Below are 19314 nucleotides of genomic sequence, written 5' to 3' on the forward strand. Positions count from 1 at the left end.
TTTCCATGCCGCTCAGTCCGCTGACCCCCATATATATATATATATATATATATATATATATAGTATTCAGCAGCCACTGCAATAATTCACACGCTGCTTTGTTGAAAAATCGATCAGGAATATGAATAATAAATGACAAACAAACTAATTCAACCATTTATATAGTGAAAATATACATTCTCATACAATAAGAATATTTTATTATGGCCTCTCATAATGAAAAAAAAAATATATATTTTGTGATTTTTGTATTTGTGCCAGTTATAAGAATTGTTTTTATTTTATTTTTTGCATTTTCAGAATAAAGTCGAAATGTAGAGAATAAACATTGAGCTTCTGAGTGGATAAATCAAACTCCTTGTGTAAGCACATACACTTCATTTCGATGTTATTCTAGTCATTTGTTCTTGAAATGTTATTGTCCCCCCCCCCCCCCCCCCCTCGTCTCGGGCCCAAACACTCTTCCATAGAAAGTGTATTAAAGTTTTGACTTTTCCACTATGTCGTTTCTGTCATTTCACGTTTAAATTTCATTCATTTGACATTTTCAAGAAAGGAAGAGCAGTTTGTTTGTCAGGAGCTCGTGTATCCAAAGAGTAAACAACCCCCCCCAGACTAATCACAGCAGTTATTCTAATATAAACTGTAGTTTGGTGAATTTCCCCTGAATTGATATAAGTTGAAAGAAACCTGTTCCTCATTTAGCTGGAGACCTCCTGGACCCGCACTTCAGGGTGCCTGGAGGTCCCCCCACTCCCCCCGCCAATTTGGGGATCCCACCCCCCCTTTCTCCCACAACCCCACAGGGCTCTCGGCCCTGCTTCTGTCCCGGATGCGGTGATGCAGGGGTTAACGTGGTGACGTGGTGCTCCTGAAGCGGTGACCCACGGGGCCAGCCAGTGGGGGCTGCAGGGGGAGAATAGGAGAAAGCCGAGGCGGAGGTCCTGTTTGGGAAGGAGGGAAGAAGACTCCCAACAACCGCCGCGTTTCTGCAATTATTTCCACGCTGCAGCTCGTAGACTTCGCTTCTTCCGCATTCATCTCCAACCTGCGGCTCATTTGTTTTACGCACCTTCAGTAAAACGCCTTACCGAATGGAAACTGTGTTTGTGTGTGAGTGTTTTTCCTGCACGATTGTTCGCACTCATGTCTTTGTTTCTGTAGTGCAGACAGAGCGACACACGGGCTCGCTTTCTGCGGCACGAGAACGGGAGATAAAGTCACTTTTTTTTACGCACAAACTTGTCTGGAACGTTTGGACTTGATCAAAGGCTGAGGGGGCAAACGCGCACAAATGCCGTGGACTCTTTAACGCCTGTGCTAAATGTTTATAGTGCTCTGCACAATTGAACCCGTGTGTGCACGGCAGTGTTTGCTCTCGCCGGCCGGCCGGTCATCCACTCAACAAAATGCCTCTGAAACTCGGGACAGCAGCTTATATATAGAAGGCATTGATGTTGGTGAATTTAAAAAAAGGTGGGTAAACTGTGACCTCCAGTCGGTAATTAGGGATATCATTTGCAAACAGCTATAAACAAATATCAGTTGGATTTCCAGAGAGTGCTGATTGCTCCTTTTCATGCCCGGCCTGGAACTGTTCCGCAAATAAAACCGAGAATGGCCTGCCTCCCACCACATCACGGTTAAACACATGGTGTATAGACAGATGATTACCCAAAAAGCTCGTAGTTCACTTTAATAAAACTTGTACAGATGGAGCAGTTTGGTCAGAAAGATGCACCTGGAAGGAGTGATAGAGCTCCCTTCCTCCTCCATGCATAGATTCAGTTCAGCACAATCACAAACAATACTGGTCACGAGAAAAGGGTGTGTGTGTGTGTGTTTCGGTGCATAAATGTGTGTGAAGCCTTTGCTCTTAGACTATATATTTGTTGGTGGGGATGGAAGTGGGTGTATTCCTGGTGTGTAACTCATTGATGATGTCCCTTTGCCCCCTCCCCTGTTAAAAGAGAAGCAGGAAGAAAAAAAAAGAGAAAATGCAAGAAAGCTCCCTTCTACTCACAAGACGAGAGAGAGTGCATGGGAAAGAGAGGGAGAGCGCGAGAAAGAGAGAGTCTCTCCATCAATTTTCTGTTTAATGTCAGCGCTCCAGCTCTATTGTGGGAGAGAGAGAGGACGCGTCATCCAGACATAAATTTGCTATTACACAGCCTCACGGAGAGACTCGCATCCACAGGATCCGGAGCTTGTAGTCGGGAAAACCCCTCGGTGGATAAATTCAGCAGAGAGCTAACGCGTAAAGGAAGCGGAGCGCGCTATTTAAGGCCATACGTTTGAATGCGTTTTGGATAAAAGCGTGTAGGAGCAGGATTTTTCTTCTTCTTCTGGTTGTCAAGTTTTTTTGGGAGGAAGAAAGACTCTTTTTGTTTTTCAATTTATATCCATAAATACAATTATGTGCTATATGGAGACGGTCGTTTTATAGGTAGGTGTCGTATTTTGTATTATGTTTGATCATTTGCCAGTGCAATTTATTCGGCTGGGAAATATATATATATAGATAGATATTTTATATTTTTTAATAATTTATATATATATATATTCTGTATTTTCACGGGGTTGTGTCGCCCATGTTTAGAAAGGCTTGGTTTTGGGATAAAGCTAAACGGCCCTGAATAGTTTTTAAATGACAGCCGTATTTTTGAAAAGTGGCTCCAGGATCCAAAAGAGTCCAAGTAGAAGAAGAAAAGTGTTTATTTATTTATTAATTTGCGTATTTAGATGGAGGGCAGTTTATACAGTTTGGGCGTTTTATTCAGCCAAACTAAACAAGCGAAGACGTTTGCGTAATCTTATGTGAACGTTTCCAAGAAGTTTAAAATGTGTAATCACTGCACATATTTTTACATTTACTCCTTTAATGTTAACTAACAATATAGACAAGCTGGATAGATGGCTGCATGTTTCTGGGTGAACAACCTCTTTCTTGAGCATTGAGTTAATGTAAGAAGGTTTATCAGTTGGGGCCTCGCGAGGGGGGCATGTGCCAATACATTGGCGCGCGCACAGAAAGACACACACACACACACAAAAGGTGATTCAACCATGTAAAGTGTAGTTCCCTTTAGTTGATCGGCTCCACAGTTGGGTGTTATAGTTTGTCAGGCTTACTTGCGTTATATTAAGTTACACGGTAACACTGTATATGGATACTGAGTCGCTGCTGATCTGCCCCTCTCTCTCTCACACACACACACACACACACACACACACACACACACACACACACACACACACACACACACACACACACACACACACACACACACACACACACACCAAGAGCTTTTGGCAACACCGTTGGTCATAAAGCCATCCATGCGAGATGACACACGTCTTTTTCAGGTCACGTTTCTGATTTCTGACTTAGTTTAAAAAATGACAATAAAGAAATAAAGCAGTGTTTTACATCATCCCTACCTTTTACACCTATTATTAATCACCTTGCTATTACAAAAACCTTTATTTATTTATTTTTTCTTGCAGTCTAATTTATGAATCGTTGTGATTTACATCCTGGATTAAAGTCAAACAGACTTGTGCATCTGAATGTACACATTGTGCCACTTTAGCTGCAGAAGATAAAATAAACTTGATGGTAACACTGATATGATAAAGTGTCCAGTGTATACACTAAACCTGCTTTAGTCTCATCGCTCAAAACACACTTATTGTACGTTTGTGTTTATACAAATGTTATCTAAGGGACACCACACATGAACTTGCATCTTATAAGGTAGTTTTACTGCATGTCGATCAGACATAATAAAATAAAATAGTGTATTTCTGGATGTGTGGTTATTGGACACATGGCTGGTTTCATTCATAATTTGTAGTTTAACTTGTAGGTTGTAGTCCCAAATGTTTCTGGCTCAGTAACATGCTGCTGCTTTCGACATGCAGCCTTAACTCAAAATTAATTGTTGGATGAGCTTTCTTTGGAGAGATGATCCAGATGTGATGTGATTATGTGTAATCCTTCACCAACAAACACCGTCAGAATATGACCAACATGGTTAAGCGAAGGTCTGCAAGAGGAGAAGATGACTGAGCATTGAAAATGTTTTTCTAAGCATTGACGTTTTTTTGTCAATTGCCAGTGCGTCACTAAAGCACGTTGTTGGTTACTGTTAAAGTTATGAGTCGTGCAAAGACCTTTGTTGCAGTATAAACCTTTGTCTTTGTTGAAATAATCAATTGTGAGAAATTTGAGTGATGAATTGCAGAAAGTCAGCTGACCTATTGACCCCGTGGTCCGTACACTTTTGACATTTTGAGAGCTTTTCCAATTTAACCACACGTGTTTTGTAATCTCATCTTGGAACAAGACAGAAAAAACAAAGACTTGTCTTTAATTTGTGCGCACGAAACGTTGGAAAAACAAATACGCATCACGAGGTGGCACTCGGACCGTCACGTGTCAGGCACACGATACATTTAATGCCATTATTTGTGCGTATACTATCATAATTTCACGATCTGCCCTGTTCTCTGTCTGAAAAGATTAAATTCTCCTCCCTGTCTGAATTTAAACTGCTACATAAGCTTACAGTGCAAACACGCGCAGGACGGCACGCTATGGCTGTTGATGTTCAAATGATAATTAAAGCCTCCACCTGCGTGTTTTGATGGCCCATAAATAGATCCTGGTGCTTTCATCTCAACCATACAAGCCTGGTGGTGGTTCCAACCGGATATATGGCTGTGTGACAGCCACTAATTTGGTGCCCGAGCTATTCCCTCCGTCACCATCAATATCGCCATCATCATCTTCCTCTTACTGCACCATCATCCTCTTCATCTGAAGGCCTAACAGTTTCTTTTAAAAGCGTTTTTGAGAAGTAAAACGTTTATTTATTTATTTTTCATGCCAACCATTTCACATTTTATGACCCGTCGTGAAAGTCGAGCTCCTCTCCAGCCGATCTGTCAGGATGATCAGAAATAGCAGCATCTGTCCTGCGCACACTGAGAAGAAAAGGTCATGTTGTTTTTGTGTCCAGTCAACTTCTGACTCCATCATGTCTTCTTCTAAGCGGTTACATGGGTGCCATTGTTGTTTGTTGAGGTTGATATTTGGCCACCAAAAGGAAAAGAAAAGGGTTTTATACCAACGTCACTCTGTTACACGCCCAGAACAGACTTGTTTTTCATAAGTCCAAAATCTTGGCAGCGCTACATTACGCATGCTTTTCTCCTCTAATATGACTCTATTGTCTCGTGGGGTTGTTGCGCCACCTTTAGATAGCCGGGGCGTCTCCCTGGTGAACGGCCCTGTTTGGAAATGCTTATCATTAAAGGGCTATCAGAAATATCTGTGGAGAATAGGATGGTTGCCCTGTATGGAGGGCCTCCCGTGGAGACAGCTCTCCATTTGGACCTAATTTAAAGCCAGCCTCGCCAATGTGTTTCCCGTTGACTGTGAATTATGCTTTTTCTTTATGTGGTCCAAAGTAGACGTTCAAAAGTTTATTAAATTAATGCTGGGTAGGGGGGGGGGGGGGGCGGTGTAGTGGAGGGTATAGCACACACTTTAAACGCACTTTGGCCACTTTTTAATGTGCGGAAAATAGCTTGTTCACCTTTCTTTTCCTACAGAGCCATAACTTCTCATGAGTTACACCAAGCAACACTGAACTGGTGCATGTCAGGTTGCACAAAAATAGAGTTTTCTAAAGCATGTATGTGGACACAAAAGCACCTAAATCTGAAAATACACTATACATAATGATTGCATGCTTATATGTTTGGTGTATTTATTTATTACATTTTCAATTTTGGCACATTGGTGCACAAACTCCACGTCCACAGAGCAGGGAGACACTGCTTCGGCTGGCCGGACTGGGCGACAGTAAAGCGGCCGGGATGTGTGGCTCCTCACCGCGGAGGAAGACTCGTGCACGTTGGTCTGGGAGTGTGAGCGAAGAAAGAAGGCGAGAGAAAAAAAAAAAGAGGAAGAAGGAAGGGAAGGTGGAAAGTGTCAGTCAGGAACGCTTCATTGCTCGAGGACAATCCACGCGCAGGACCGGTCTGTTTCAAGAGCAATCAGTCAATCCGCATTAATTATCCGCGCGCCCCCCCCCCCCCCCCTCCACACCGTATAGGGTAGCTTGCGCTGGCACACCGACCAGAGGAGATTGGGGTGTGTGCGTATGTGTGTTATGCTTTCTCTCTCTCTCTCTCTCTCTCTCTCTCTCTCTCTCTCTCTCTCTCTCTCTCTCTCTCTCTCTCTGCACACACGCACACTCATCCACACGCGCACACCCAACCCCCACCATTTAAGTGAAAAAGAACCAATAAAAATCAAGCTATAAAAGGCTTTTCCTTGTCACTAAATAAATTAAATGCAGATTTCTGTTTTAAGTGCCGGACCCCTTTTGTGAGCTGCGGAACAGGATTCTTTATTGTCCCTCTGTCATTAGTGCTGAGGGCAACACTGTTGGGGGAGAAAACAGCGAAACTAAGTAATTTCAAAATATAAAAATATATGTGTAATTAGGCTACTGTGCAGGCAGATGAACATAATACAGACACAGAATATAAACATTTCATCTCGCATGGTTTTCTAAGATGTTATAAGCAGTTGGAGGGAGAAAACATTCTCCTAACTTAGTGTAATGAAAGATGCATAAAACATAAATGCACTATTTGTATCATCATTCTATTCACCATTCTGTGCAATGTGTAATATCACTGCGCACTTGTTGGTTAGATGCAGTAATGGTCATATTGGGATCCATATTGGGACTCTCTGCAGTCCATGTGTGAGATATATCCTATTAATGAATAATAATAATAATATTTTTTTCTTATGGAGGCTGCGCAAATAACTATACAGCCTATACATTTTGATGGACGTCAAGCCGCAGCTTATGAGTTTCGCAACTCCACAAAGGTTTATTATTATTTTGTCAGCTAAATGGACGCTAATACATACATAATAATTCACGGTTGTCTTGCTGGTTGCAAGGCACATTTGGGGTATTCAAATATCTACTTTGAACAAATTGTGGTATTCTAGCTAGATTTGAGCTTGGTGTATTCTGTTATGTGTGTGCGTGCGTGCGTGTGAGTGTGTGTGTGTGTGTGTGTGTGTGTGTGTGTGTGTGTGTGTGTGTGTGTGTGTGTGTGTGTGTGCGTGAGGACACGTGGTGGCTGGAGCCCATTGGAGAGCACAGGGCTTTGGAATGCAGGCTGCTATGTAAATAGGAAAAAAAGGGTAACGATTATCTAATTACAGACGTGATAAATCTGCTCGCCTTGGCGTTATTTGATTTGAATTATATATGTATCAATTAATTCTACTGTATAGATGAAAGTCTCGTTTTCTTCCATGCACATCATTTATAAGCTATCTGCTGCAGAACGGCCTGGGTCTCCTTTGTCCAGTGTGTTTTGTTGGGGGGGGGCTGGACCAAAGCAAGAGAGAGAGAGTCTCTGTTTTAATGTAAAGGGACATCAGTAGGAACAATCTTCATATACTTTATGGGGTGCATGTTCACTGTTGTCAGCTCTGGACAAGTTCAGCTAAAAGGCTACAGACGATGAGGTTATTTCATGCAGCCACATGATTTTGATGCGTTGTTGGTTTGAAGAAGGGCAAACAAATCATCAGAATTATTCCCAAAAAATAGACATATTATATATATATTTATATGTAAATATATATATGTTTAATTATATATATATATTAGTTATATACTAAATTGAATGTTACACTAAGCAAACGTTTTCTCACTGGGGAAACATATTTACACTTATACATTTAATATTTTAAAAACTATTTATTCTTTTTTCTTCTATATTTTTTTCCATGTTTATTTTCAGAGGTCTTTTAATTTAATAAATTAAAGTGTATTACTACACAATGTAAATAATGGTATAGCTTCTTCTTCTATTCCCCTTTTCAGACACAATTAATTACCTAATGTATTATTATAACTGACCTACCGTTTAAGCCGCTGCGTAAAAGCGGAAACGTCCACTTAATTATTGAAAAGTTGGCAACAAAAAGTTTTCGGCAACATTTAAGTCCTGACCTTCCAACATCGTCAATGTTTTAACATTTACGTGAGGAAATGTTATAATGTAGTTCCTCAACAGACCTATCGCACTCTTTCCAGTCTTCTTTGTTGACCAAAAGTTTTCTCTCTTCGTGTTTGTAGAAGAAGGAGCCCCCTCGAAGCAGCGCTGTTTTCCGGTTCTTGTTGCCGTTCACTCCTCCATTTTCCAAACACAAAGTTGTTATTGCACCATTCCGCGAATCTAGCCTCTACATTTAATACAACGTGTAATTTCCCCCCTTTTACCGTATTCCCTTTGATTTAGTCACTCTTGACTCTCCTTTTGCTCTGGGGCCAACGGGGTTCGCCGTGGGGGGCGCCTTGAAACCGCCCCTCCTTATCTCCTTTCATCGTTCAGCGCGGGGCCGCCTTGAAACCGCAGGGGCAGTAATTGCTTTTTTCAGGCAGCCCAGTGCGGACTGGCCAGCAGCCAATCAGAGCCTTGTTTACACTCGGTGATTGACAGAGTTCTGGCAGCGTGCCAGCCAATCAGGAGCCTCGCAGCGTCAAAGCCCCGAGTTTTAACCCTTTGCCTCCACATATAAACAAACCTGCACGGGAATATTAGCCTATAGCAGCTCATATATTTCGACATGGAAACACACAAGCCCCATATCCTTCCACTTTTAATTGGCTAAATTAGGGAACTGTGCTCAAGGCTAACCCCGGAGACAGTAATGCTTTCAAATTACGCAGTGATTCAATTTGCCTGTGAGTGTGACAGAGACAGGTAAACAGACATACAGCCATAAAACAAATGAAAATAAAGCAACTTTATTAACCCTTTCTCTACAAATCCTGCGTTCAAGTGTCGTTTTTAATGTTGTTTAATGACAGACTTCTTTATATATATATATATATATATATATATATGGCATATCGATGGATTAAGTGTGCTGATGCAGAAGAAATGCATGTTCATGGTCAGACGTGCAATATCAGAGCAGTGTCTGGCTTTATGGACGAAGCAGAGAATCATTTTGGGTAAAATCCTCCTTACACCCAGTGGACACATTTTCCATATCAAACTTACACTTAACTTTACGCCTGTCAATTAGAGCTCCTAAACCTCTCTTATCTTAATGTGGCTGTGTACAAAATGTCTTGCATTGCGAGCCTACATGTTCAATAAATCAGATACACATTCTGCAAATAAGGATTTATTTAGCAAAACACATGCAGTGGGGCGAGTAAAAAAAAAAAGCGGATTTCCCTAAAGGAGCATCAATAAAACTATCACATCATCGCTGTCACACAGCAAAATAACGATACACTCAGAGCACATGCAGCATTTGAACTGCAGTGGGATCACACAGAATAGGCTAGATGCTGTTTGCTCTCCACCAGTGATCAGGAAGTGCAGGCAGCGCTGCACGGCTCCAGTTCAGTTCCTCTCCTCTCCGCACACTGAGCAGCGCCGAGTTGTGCCGCCTGTCTCCTCGCATTTGCTTGTGCACGCAGTGCGCCGAGGGCTGCAAATCAAACGCCCGCCGTTTCGCTCCGCGGCTCCGACGTCCTCCTCATTGGCTCTGCGCGGCAGCCAATGGCAGCGTGTGTTTACCGTCGAAGTGGGGGGGAAGGAGGAGGTGGTGGTGGGGTGTGTAGGAAAGGGTAGGGTGGGGCGGGTGGAGGGGCGCCTCACGGGCACGCTTTCACATTGTCGTTCTCAAACCAATAGGCCTGCGCGTTCACCCCTCCCCGCACACACACACCCCTCCATCCTCCTTCTCCTCCCCCTCCTCCTCCTCCCGGCGTGTCTGAGTCTCCGGCTGCATGAACGAGCCTCGATTCACTACAAGCCTGAACTTCTACGATGCGTCTCTCCCATACCTCAACTGACTGCACACCACAGTCTGCAGCAGCATAGGATGTAATCAATCCCACATGTTTCATCTCTGCGACTCGGGGATTTTCACTTTGAATATTTTTGTACTTTTTCTTTCATTATAACCGACTCGCCCGCGCTATGGATATAACTTACCAGTAAGTAGCAAATTATTTTATAGCCGTGTTTTATAATCTTTAGTGATTGTAGTGAATTTAAATGTCAGTTCACGTGCTGCATGCAAGAGAGGATGATCTAAATATACCGTTTTATTTAAATGGAGATCCTTTCCCCCAAAATACTCCATTATTATTCACTGTCATACCTTTAGAGAAGTAAACCGTGAAATGCAACATGGTATGACTCTGCTATAATAATCTAAAGACATCCCTTGTTCACGAATCATATTTGCATTAAAACAACATATCTCGCGATTTTACAGTATTATGAAGGATTTATTTTCAGATAGATCTGTCCCACTGTTTTCTCTCCTGTCCGTAAGGAGCTGTGTGTCACTCTCTGATTTGACCTCTCTTCACAGCCAAATTACTTGTGTGTTTCTGATTCATTCAGAGGACTATTCAAAACCACTCGCTTTTCAGCGCGCTTCCTCACGCCTGTAGTTTTATAGATTCTAAATTGTAGATTATTCTTTGTTAGTTTCTTATTGTGTGTGTTTGAGAGGGAAGCAGACAGGGCAGTTTATTGCAAACTGCAGTGCCCCCCCCCCCCCTCCTCCCTCGGTATGAAGGCTGTGCAGACGCCGGGCTGTCTTCGGCTCGGCCGGGCTTGTCTCTCCTGTTTAGCCGGACTCTGAATATCCGGATTTAGTGCCTCAGTTCTGCTCTGTGACTTTACTTTATTGCAAAATTGTTGAAGGCAATGAGTTGGCCTCTGAACCGGTGCCACTTCAAACGTGAATGCCTTTTTAATTCCCTTTTATCTTTTGTCCAAAGGTCCACACATTTATGATTTAATGGATTTCTCATCAAATAGCACAAAACGCGTATTTTTTGGTTTGAAAAGTGAAACTCACGAGATCTGAAAAATACAATTCTTTGCAGATTTACTGGCTTTTGTGCTAAATTCATGTAATTGTTGTTTTGACCAGTAATGCTTACTTTAGTAGGGGGGATTTTCGTCTGGCGATAGTTTGACCCTTTGCGAGGCTGTGTGTGTGTGTGTGTGTGTGTGTGTGTGTTTGTGTGCGCGCGCGTGTGTGTGTGTGTGTGTGTGTGTTTGGGAAGTGTATATGGGCTTTGGGGGAGTCTGAGTGAAGTGGAAGGAAGTCTGAACGCCTTCCACGTACACACACACACACACACACACACACACACACACACACACACACACACACACACATATATGCACACACTACAGTAGATCCAAATGATCCCCCCCCCCCTAAAAAAAACTGTTACGCGCGATCTGCTCACGTCGTTTTGTTTGCGTGGCGAGCGATAACACGGGATTTAGATTCAGGTTGTTAAATGTAGCCTGAGTGGCTCTCCGTTGACGTGGAATGTAAACACCGAGGACGTGTGTTTACGGCCTGAAAATTTAAAAATGTATAGACAAATGTCAGACGAGAGTGGTTTATGATTGATGTCCCGTAGAGAAGGGCCATTGTTTCTCACAGCCTAGGGGACAGGAGAGAGTCCATTTTGCCTTCCCCAGTGCGCTTGCAGTAGCCTCTCGTTTCTCTCCTTTTTCACCCACAGTTTTCCTCTGGCTGTCGACTAGATGTGGTCAAAAACGTGGGGCTCACAAACAAAAGGGAAATTAAATAATTTAAATAATTGCAAATATCCTTAAGGGAAGTATTACGAATGTTGCATGCACTGGATATTTTATGCTCGAGAGTGTTTGGACGCATTCACTCAGAGCTGCTGAACTTTGGAGATTTTTTCTCCCCTCAAACACAATTCCTGAAAGTTGGGAGTCCTTGAGCCTGTGAAAGTGTGTGTGTGTGCGTAAAGGAGACTTGAATATCCGAGCTCATGCAGCCTATATTCCTATGCACTTCATAAGCCCTTAGTCCACCAGAGCATTTGATATTTTCTTTGTTCCTTTATCGTTGATTCCTGGGAGGTGCTATCAGCATATACAGAGCGCTGGATGGACGTGCCATGCATTGAGAGGCCTAATAGATGCACTGCTGAGGTGTGTTTGGTGAATGCAGGCGCCCAGCTCTCACTATCTGCGCGTCACATGGAGCCCTATTTAAGTAAATGACCTGGGCTATAAGGCATACATATAAAGTCGATGATTTCCTAGTCTATTTCACTGTTTATTGCCCCGCTCTTTCGCACTGGAGCATAAAGGTGATTTGATTTGTGTTTGTGATTACAGTGTAGCCTATACTGTATGTGCAGCAGAGATGCATGGTGTTTGCCTTCGCCAGGAGGCGAGGGGCCACTTCTGCTGACCCCGTTGGAGTTGACAGAAATAGCTGTTTCATCACCGTTTTCATTAACAAGCAACACCACAAATAAGAATCCTGGTTAGCAAACTATATATATATATACATATGAAAAAAGTCAAACATTAAAGGTGAAACAAGTTTGCGTAATAAAAAAAGTCAGATTTAAATTCTAAAAGCTATACATCAAACAGCATTGATCCAAGGCAGACATGTGTGGATACTGGATCTGATATAAATCCCATATTTTATTGCCTTTTTTTAAATTATAGAATATGCTGTCCTCTATAGTGACACAGCTACATGTTAAATGAGTGGATCAAATTTTATGACAACCGAATGAGCAAAGAAATCTAATTTACATAAACAACAACAACCATTAATCAAAGCGGAAACGTGTGTGTTTCTTTCTGGGTTTTTTGGCACTATAGGGACTCTGAGGTTGGGGAATAGATATTATTCGCCATAATTTAGGGTTTGTGCATTCTCACTCGGAATATTGGTTTTCTTTATATTTCAGTGCGCGAGCCCCCGAGGTCCAGCTTGTTTATGACCAGTCCTTGTTCAATCTCAAGATTTAACAACTCGTCCTTCATCGAGAGGCTTTTTTTTTTGTTTTTGTTTTTTCACCGATGTGAACTCTTGTACTGTATATGCACCATTTGTTTGTACCTGAGCCAAATCTCCCCCTTTCATTTCCATTCTTTTCGCTGATAAAGAAAGGCTCCCGTGTGCGTTATTTGCATCGTGTTTGGTCACAGGATGAGGAGGAGGAGGAGGAGGAGGAGGAGGAGGGGGAAGGGGGGGGCAAAGACTCCTCTGTTGGGGCCAACGATGAGGTGCAGAGTAAATCCTCATAAACTCGGTTCCTTTTTATCTGCAGGACATACTTCACTCACCTTCCTGGCCTGGCATTAATCGCCGTTAAATGAAACGTGGTGTACAGTAAACTAGTGAGAATAATATGTAAATGTGGGCTTTTTTGTGAGGTTTGAATTGCTTTTGTAAATGCTGGTTGTTTGTCTAAACATGAAAAGAGACTGTCTCTCAGCTCAGCCTTTTCTTCAGCACTACATCCCTGGTTGGCTCATTATTGTCAGCGCTTTGACGTGTCTCCTGCTCTCTCTTTTGTAGGACATGACGGGGACTCAGTTTCTACCCTGCAAAGCCAAAACTCCGCTCAATGCGAGGGGAGCCCGAAGTTCATAAAAGGGATTATTTGCATCTGGGTGCCTGAGACCTTCGGTGCCTCCGGATTTTACTTTGGATTTGGGATTTATCGCTTCTCGTCGGAATGGAAAGCCGAGATTTCGCTCCTCCGCACCACCTCCTGACGGAGCGGAGCGCGTTGGTTCACAGCGCCGCGTCTCGGATGGCGCCAGGCGGCCACGGCTCCGTGCAGCACCCCGCTCACTTCCAGCCTGGGAAATACTACTCATCCCACCTCTCCATGGGTCCGCACTCAGGTCAGTTTTGAATGCAGCTCTTTTCATATGTATACATGACAAGTGTGGGTTTAGAAAAACCAGTTACTCTTTTGTGTGAAGCATATGTTGTCCATATTACAAACTTGGGAAAGCTCTTCAGGACGAACTAATTTACTGTGGAAGGAAATTGCTCCAAATTTGCGCAAAGAGTTTTTTATGTTTTACTTTATTTAATGAAGTGTTTATGACATAGCTCCACGATATGAAAATAAATATAATTAATCAGTTTGGTGTTTCAAAATATGAAGCATGGTGGGACATTCCCCTCTTAAAGAAACTTGGCAAATTAGATTAACTTTATATTTACGGCCTACGTCCAATTTTTTTGTTTTAGACATTAAACCTCTCATGATTTTAGAAATATTCCAGGATTATTCGTCTTTATCACTCAGGGATTATTAGGCGTTTCCAGTAGCATAATCTTGTCATAGATTTATATGGTTTCATCAATTAGTAAAGTACTAATCATTGCCATTTGAAGTAATTAATTAGAATTGGGTAATTCCACTGCTTATATTTCCCATTAAACAATAAATTAAAGCTATTAGCTGACTACAGTTTCAACGATTCCTGCGTCACGTGTGGTTGTGTGGCTCCAGGAGCATGGGGTGTTGGTGCTGGTGGGTTAGGGGGCACATGCTGGTTTGTACTGGTCACAAACTGGGGGTCGTGGTGGTGGTGGTGGAGGAGTGGAGGGGAGCTCTGGCTAATAGAGGTGCGGGTAATACCAGAAAATCCGGTTTCTATATTGAGCGGGGGACGTGACGGGGTGCGAATGGGTTGACAGTGCATGCATTAGATTTAACAAGTAGCTTTGGTATCCTGTCTCAATAGGGGAGGGGTGGGGGGCGTGTGTGTGTGTGTGTGTGTGTGTGTGTGTGTGTGTGTGGAGGGAGAGAGAGAAAGAAAGCCTCAGCTCCAAATCATACAGTGTCTATAAACTGGACTAACTGGATGAATGTAAACGTGCCCGATGAGAAATCTCATTAATTATCATTTGCAAATGCAGCAGCTTCTTTAAATAGACGTGGAGGCTCGCGCCTATATGAATGATATCGTGTGTCGTGTGTAGGATCCACACATCCTCTGTCTCCACGCATTTGCATATTCATTAGTTTTACACAACAGCCAAAAAAACGACGCAGACGTCCAGCACGGAATTTTAAAAATGTTAACCTAAATATACAGACCTAATTCCCACATTTCCGGTCTCCTCATGTGTCTACACTGCTGCACTAAACTGTTTCACTGTGTCATTTTTCTATATTTATGTGTTTGATCTTTTCAGTACTTTGCCTGTATTTTTATTTTCTCTTAATAGTAAGTAAATTGTAAGTGAAAAAGCTACTTCTAAACCTCATTCTGATTCTGAAACGCTTTCAGTTCGGCGCACTGTTTGCAGAAATATAAACTGAACCGGTTTGACATTTGGTTGTGCTTGTTCTGGTCCTGGCTGCTTCACGTGGAGCCTGATTAAAAATAATATTATTATTAGCTTGGTTTGGATCAGAAATGCTCTTACACTCTCATGACTCTAAACTTAAAGCACATGTGTAATTTGTAACCGTAGTGTACCGTACTCTTTAATTTTCTATAATAAATGTACACATTTATATAATACATTTAAAATATAATATATATATAGGACTAATGGTGCAAGATTTATATTTATTATTTTCCATAATTTAGTAATTTTTGAAATAAATTCTAAAATGAAACATATTAAATCGTCTATATGTAGAAATATGTTATTTTAAATGTACAAAATGTATTAAACTATGTATTATTCCGCATTACACGTACGTATTGAGGTAGAACACATATTAATTAATTTCCATAATTACAGCTCTACATTATATTCCAATATATTACACTATAATTCATACAGTATCATTTATTTTATATTAATAGAATATTTTCTATATTTCACGACACATTTAGCTGCGTGTCCTCTTTGTATTTGGCTGAAATGGGTTTTACTGAAATGTCATTTTTAAACCTCTTACTAATGGTGCGGTTGTTTTAACAAACACAAGTCTAACTTGCAAAACGATTTAAACAGATTATGCTCCACTTTGACTGATATCGCTACCCGCTGACATATATTATGGTCCAATTTAAGGATGATTCTGTGAAAGGGAAAAACGTGCACTAATGCACGGTGATAATGCTATTGAAATATATTCAAGAGGGCCTCTCACTGGGTCTCAAGGTGCATGACACTGTATTGAGATTCCAGATATCCAGACTCTCCATGCATGTCCCTGATGGGGTTTTGACTGACATGATGGGCATAGAGGATTGTTGTTTTGGGATGGGGGGTTGGGGTACGTGTGTGTCTGTTTGCTGGGAGGTTAGGATGGGGGTTACCTTTGTGCTTGCCCCCCCTTAGAGATTCAGAAAGCTGTATGCCTGGCCCTAGGCCTCGGCACAGGGGGTAGATATGATGTGAGGTTGGCCATACCAGGCCAGGAGAGAGGGGGGGGGGGGGGGGGTTTCAACGGGGGGTTTGTTTCAGATCTTTGGAAAGAGACACCATTTTTTTTTTACCTTCTCACAAGACCAAACCGGTACAGTAATTCAAAGTATAAAAAATAAAACTCGTTCCCCCCTGTTTCTTCATATCCCGGAAAACCTGCAATCCATCAATTTGCCGAAGCCTCTTATTTAGATCAGCATGGTGTCTGCTTGAATATGGTCGCGCTTGACAAGGTGATGGAATGACAGCCACATACCAACGCCATAAGATTCAGCCCCCGTTTGATAAAACCCCACAATGATATTACACAGGCGTTTAGATTACTGATAGCAGCAGTGGGAAAGCCTTTGTCTCTCCTTCCCCTCCCTGTTTTGCTGCTTTGCTTTTATTCCAGTCTCCCTCTCTTTCTTCCCCTTTTCTGTGATGTTAGCCCCTGGGCAGTAGTTGTGCAAGTGTGTGTGCTTGTGCGTGTATGTGTGTGTGTGTGTGTGTGTGTGATTAAGGTTAGGTTTAGCCTGCAGTAGCACAGGTGTGCAGTATTATGGAGGGCGTGGCAAAGCTTGTCATTGAACAGGTGTGTTATTTCCCAGACAGCAGACGGTTTTTGTTTACACAAGTGTGTGTGTGTGTGTGTGTGTGTGTGTGTGTGTGTGTGTGTGTGTGTGTGTGTGTGTGTGTGTGTGTGTGTGAGTGACCTGGTAATGCAGACAGAAAGAACGGCCATTCATGTCACATGTGTGCACACATGCACAGCTGTACACACACACATACACAGCCATCAAAGGGTTTATATCTTAAGCTGCTTGTGTTTTGTGTGAAAAAGTAATAAACCATAATCAGAATGTTTTGGTTAGACTAGATAACCCCTCTGCCGCTTCTCTCTTTCTTTTCTCTCAATCGTTCCTCTTTGACCTTTTTCCTTCTTCTCTCTGCTCTCTCTCCTCCTCCTCTCTCTCTCTCTCTCTCTCTCTCTCTCTCTCTGTCTCTCTCTCTCTCTCTCTCTCTCCTCTCTCTCCTCTCTCTCTCTCTCTCTCTCTCTCTCTCTCTTCTTCCCGTTCAGTCTTGCTAGTGAAGCACAAGATCCTGCAGCTAAATCCTGCGATTCTCTGCTATACATGTATGTAGCTGCATGTGTGGTGTGTGTGTGTGTGTGTGTGTGTGTGTGTGTGTGTGTGTGTGTGTGTGTATGTGTGTTACATGCAGTCGCCCTGTCCATTCATCATAATGCTGTCAGTAATGTCTCTCTTCTCTTGGAAGTTTCTCAGCTGACTTTGATCGTTACTGCCAGCACAGATGAGACACGCCCCTTCACCCTCCCCCTACCTGCACACACCTTCACACACTAACAACTTGCATGACGTAGAGAGAAAAGATAATGTATGTGTGTGCATAGGTTTGGAAGTTTCTGTGTGTTTTTGCTTGTACTATTAGCGATACAGAAGCCTGTAGTGTGTGTGTGTGTGTGTGTGTGTGTGTGTGTATGTGTGTGTTTAGGGTACTGATTATGTTAAGAAAGAAAGAAAGAAAGAAAGAAAGAAGGGGGTGGAAAGATAATATGAGCATGTAAATGATAGATGGATGGAGCAGAGGAAGAGGGGGGAGGAGGAGGAGAAGAGGGAGTCGAGAGGCTGAATGTTTCCACCTGGTTGGTAATCCAGTCAGATTACCACTGCCTGACGGCACCCACTGGCCGCCATCCCCGACTCCTCAGCCTGCCGCCTCCGCTGCCTCTCAAGAGTGCGAGAGAGTGAAAGCGAGAGAGAGAGAGAGAGAGGGGATACGCTTGTGTTGTGTGTGTGTGTGTGTGTGTGTGTGTGTGTGTGTGTGTGTATTTGAGATGAGTCAGCAGTGGATGAGCCTCACTCAGACAAACCAAACCCCCCTAACATCACCAGCACTACCCAGGGTACAGGGGGCACTTCCCGGGTGCAGTGTGCAAGACGACCCCCTGTGTGCAGGAGGCAGCTGGTGGAGGCTGCAGCCAACCGAGCTGCGATTGGACGCAGGGAGGAAGGAGAAGAGTGTAAAAAAACAACACATATACATTAAAAATGGACTTTTGGGAACAATATTGCACCAACTCAACTCTGGGTTAATTTAGTACCTTGAGTGTTATTGTCCTTTATTTATCTAAATATTTTTAAATGTAACTATTTATTCATATCTAACACTGTGTCAATGTAACTATATTTTAACCCAACAGTAATATGAGAACACCCACGCCATACCAATTCTATAAAGATCATATTTTTTACATACACACCATTCTTTTATGTCAACCTCAAAACATTGGAAAACGGATTTTACACCCACATCAGTGCTGCACTTATCTTAACTTCAAATAAAATATGCAGCAAGGCCAAAGAAATCAGTTAAATGAGTCTGACTGTTGGAAATGTGTCGACGCATTAAAGGCATTAAGTCATTAAGTAGAGCCAGTGAAGTCATTAAAGGCATTTCCATTACAAATTACACTCTTGTGTATGCTTTGATATTTCAAGCAAAGTACGGCACATCATTAAAATATATTCCTGAATGTTTCGCTGCGTCTAATCAAATTGACCTCGGAGAAACTGTGACCGAGATTTGCGCCGCCTGAAAGGTCATGTCAACCGAGAGATGAAACATGTGAATAAATTAACTGGAACTCTTTTTGATGTTTGGAGTTTTGAGTGAAGCGAGCGTTTGTTTCCGAGCACATTTGCTGCACAGACAGAAGACTTTTGTCTCATCTCCAACTCTCATCCAACATGTGAACAGCTGCTTATTGTCGGTAGCAGTGATTTGAAGGGAGTGGGGTGCGTTTGGTTGCGACATCTCCGGGGTGTGAACACACACCGCCATCTGATGACTTGGCATGTGAATGGAAAGCGCCAGACTTCCTGTGTCCATGTGCTCTCTCTCTCTCTCTCTCTCTCCTCTCTCTCTCTCTCTCTCTCTCTCTCTCTCTCTCCTCTCGTCCCTCTTTTCTTCTTCTTCTGTTCCTCAATGGCCAGACCTCCTCTCCACCCGTCTTC

General features: G+C 42.6%; 1 protein-coding gene and 1 long non-coding RNA gene across 2 annotated transcripts in view; one reads left to right on the forward strand and one right to left on the reverse strand.

Moving 5' to 3' along the window:
- Nucleotides 1-5767: 5767 nt before the first annotated feature.
- On the reverse strand, nt 5768-8430 carry LOC115024606 (uncharacterized). The gene is made up of 2 exons (XR_003834144.1): nt 8061-8430; nt 5768-5929 (listed from the first exon to the last, which is right to left on the reverse strand). It is a non-coding gene; the product is annotated as an uncharacterized LOC115024606 (long non-coding RNA).
- A 1525-nt stretch (nt 8431-9955) lies between these two features.
- bahcc1b (BAH domain and coiled-coil containing 1b) overlaps nt 9956-19314 on the forward strand; it is a 56062-nt gene continuing 46703 nt past the window's right edge. The window contains exons 1-2 of the mRNA XM_029456365.1: nt 9956-10067; nt 13466-13797. Of these exons, the coding sequence (XP_029312225.1) occupies nt 13626-13797 (172 nt within the window). The 5' untranslated portion in view covers nt 9956-10067; nt 13466-13625. The remainder of the gene's footprint in view (nt 10068-13465; nt 13798-19314) is intronic.

This window comes from Cottoperca gobio, chromosome 19 (genome assembly GCF_900634415.1).
Source record: "Cottoperca gobio chromosome 19, fCotGob3.1, whole genome shotgun sequence".
Taxonomy (NCBI): domain Eukaryota; kingdom Metazoa; phylum Chordata; class Actinopteri; order Perciformes; family Bovichtidae; genus Cottoperca; species Cottoperca gobio.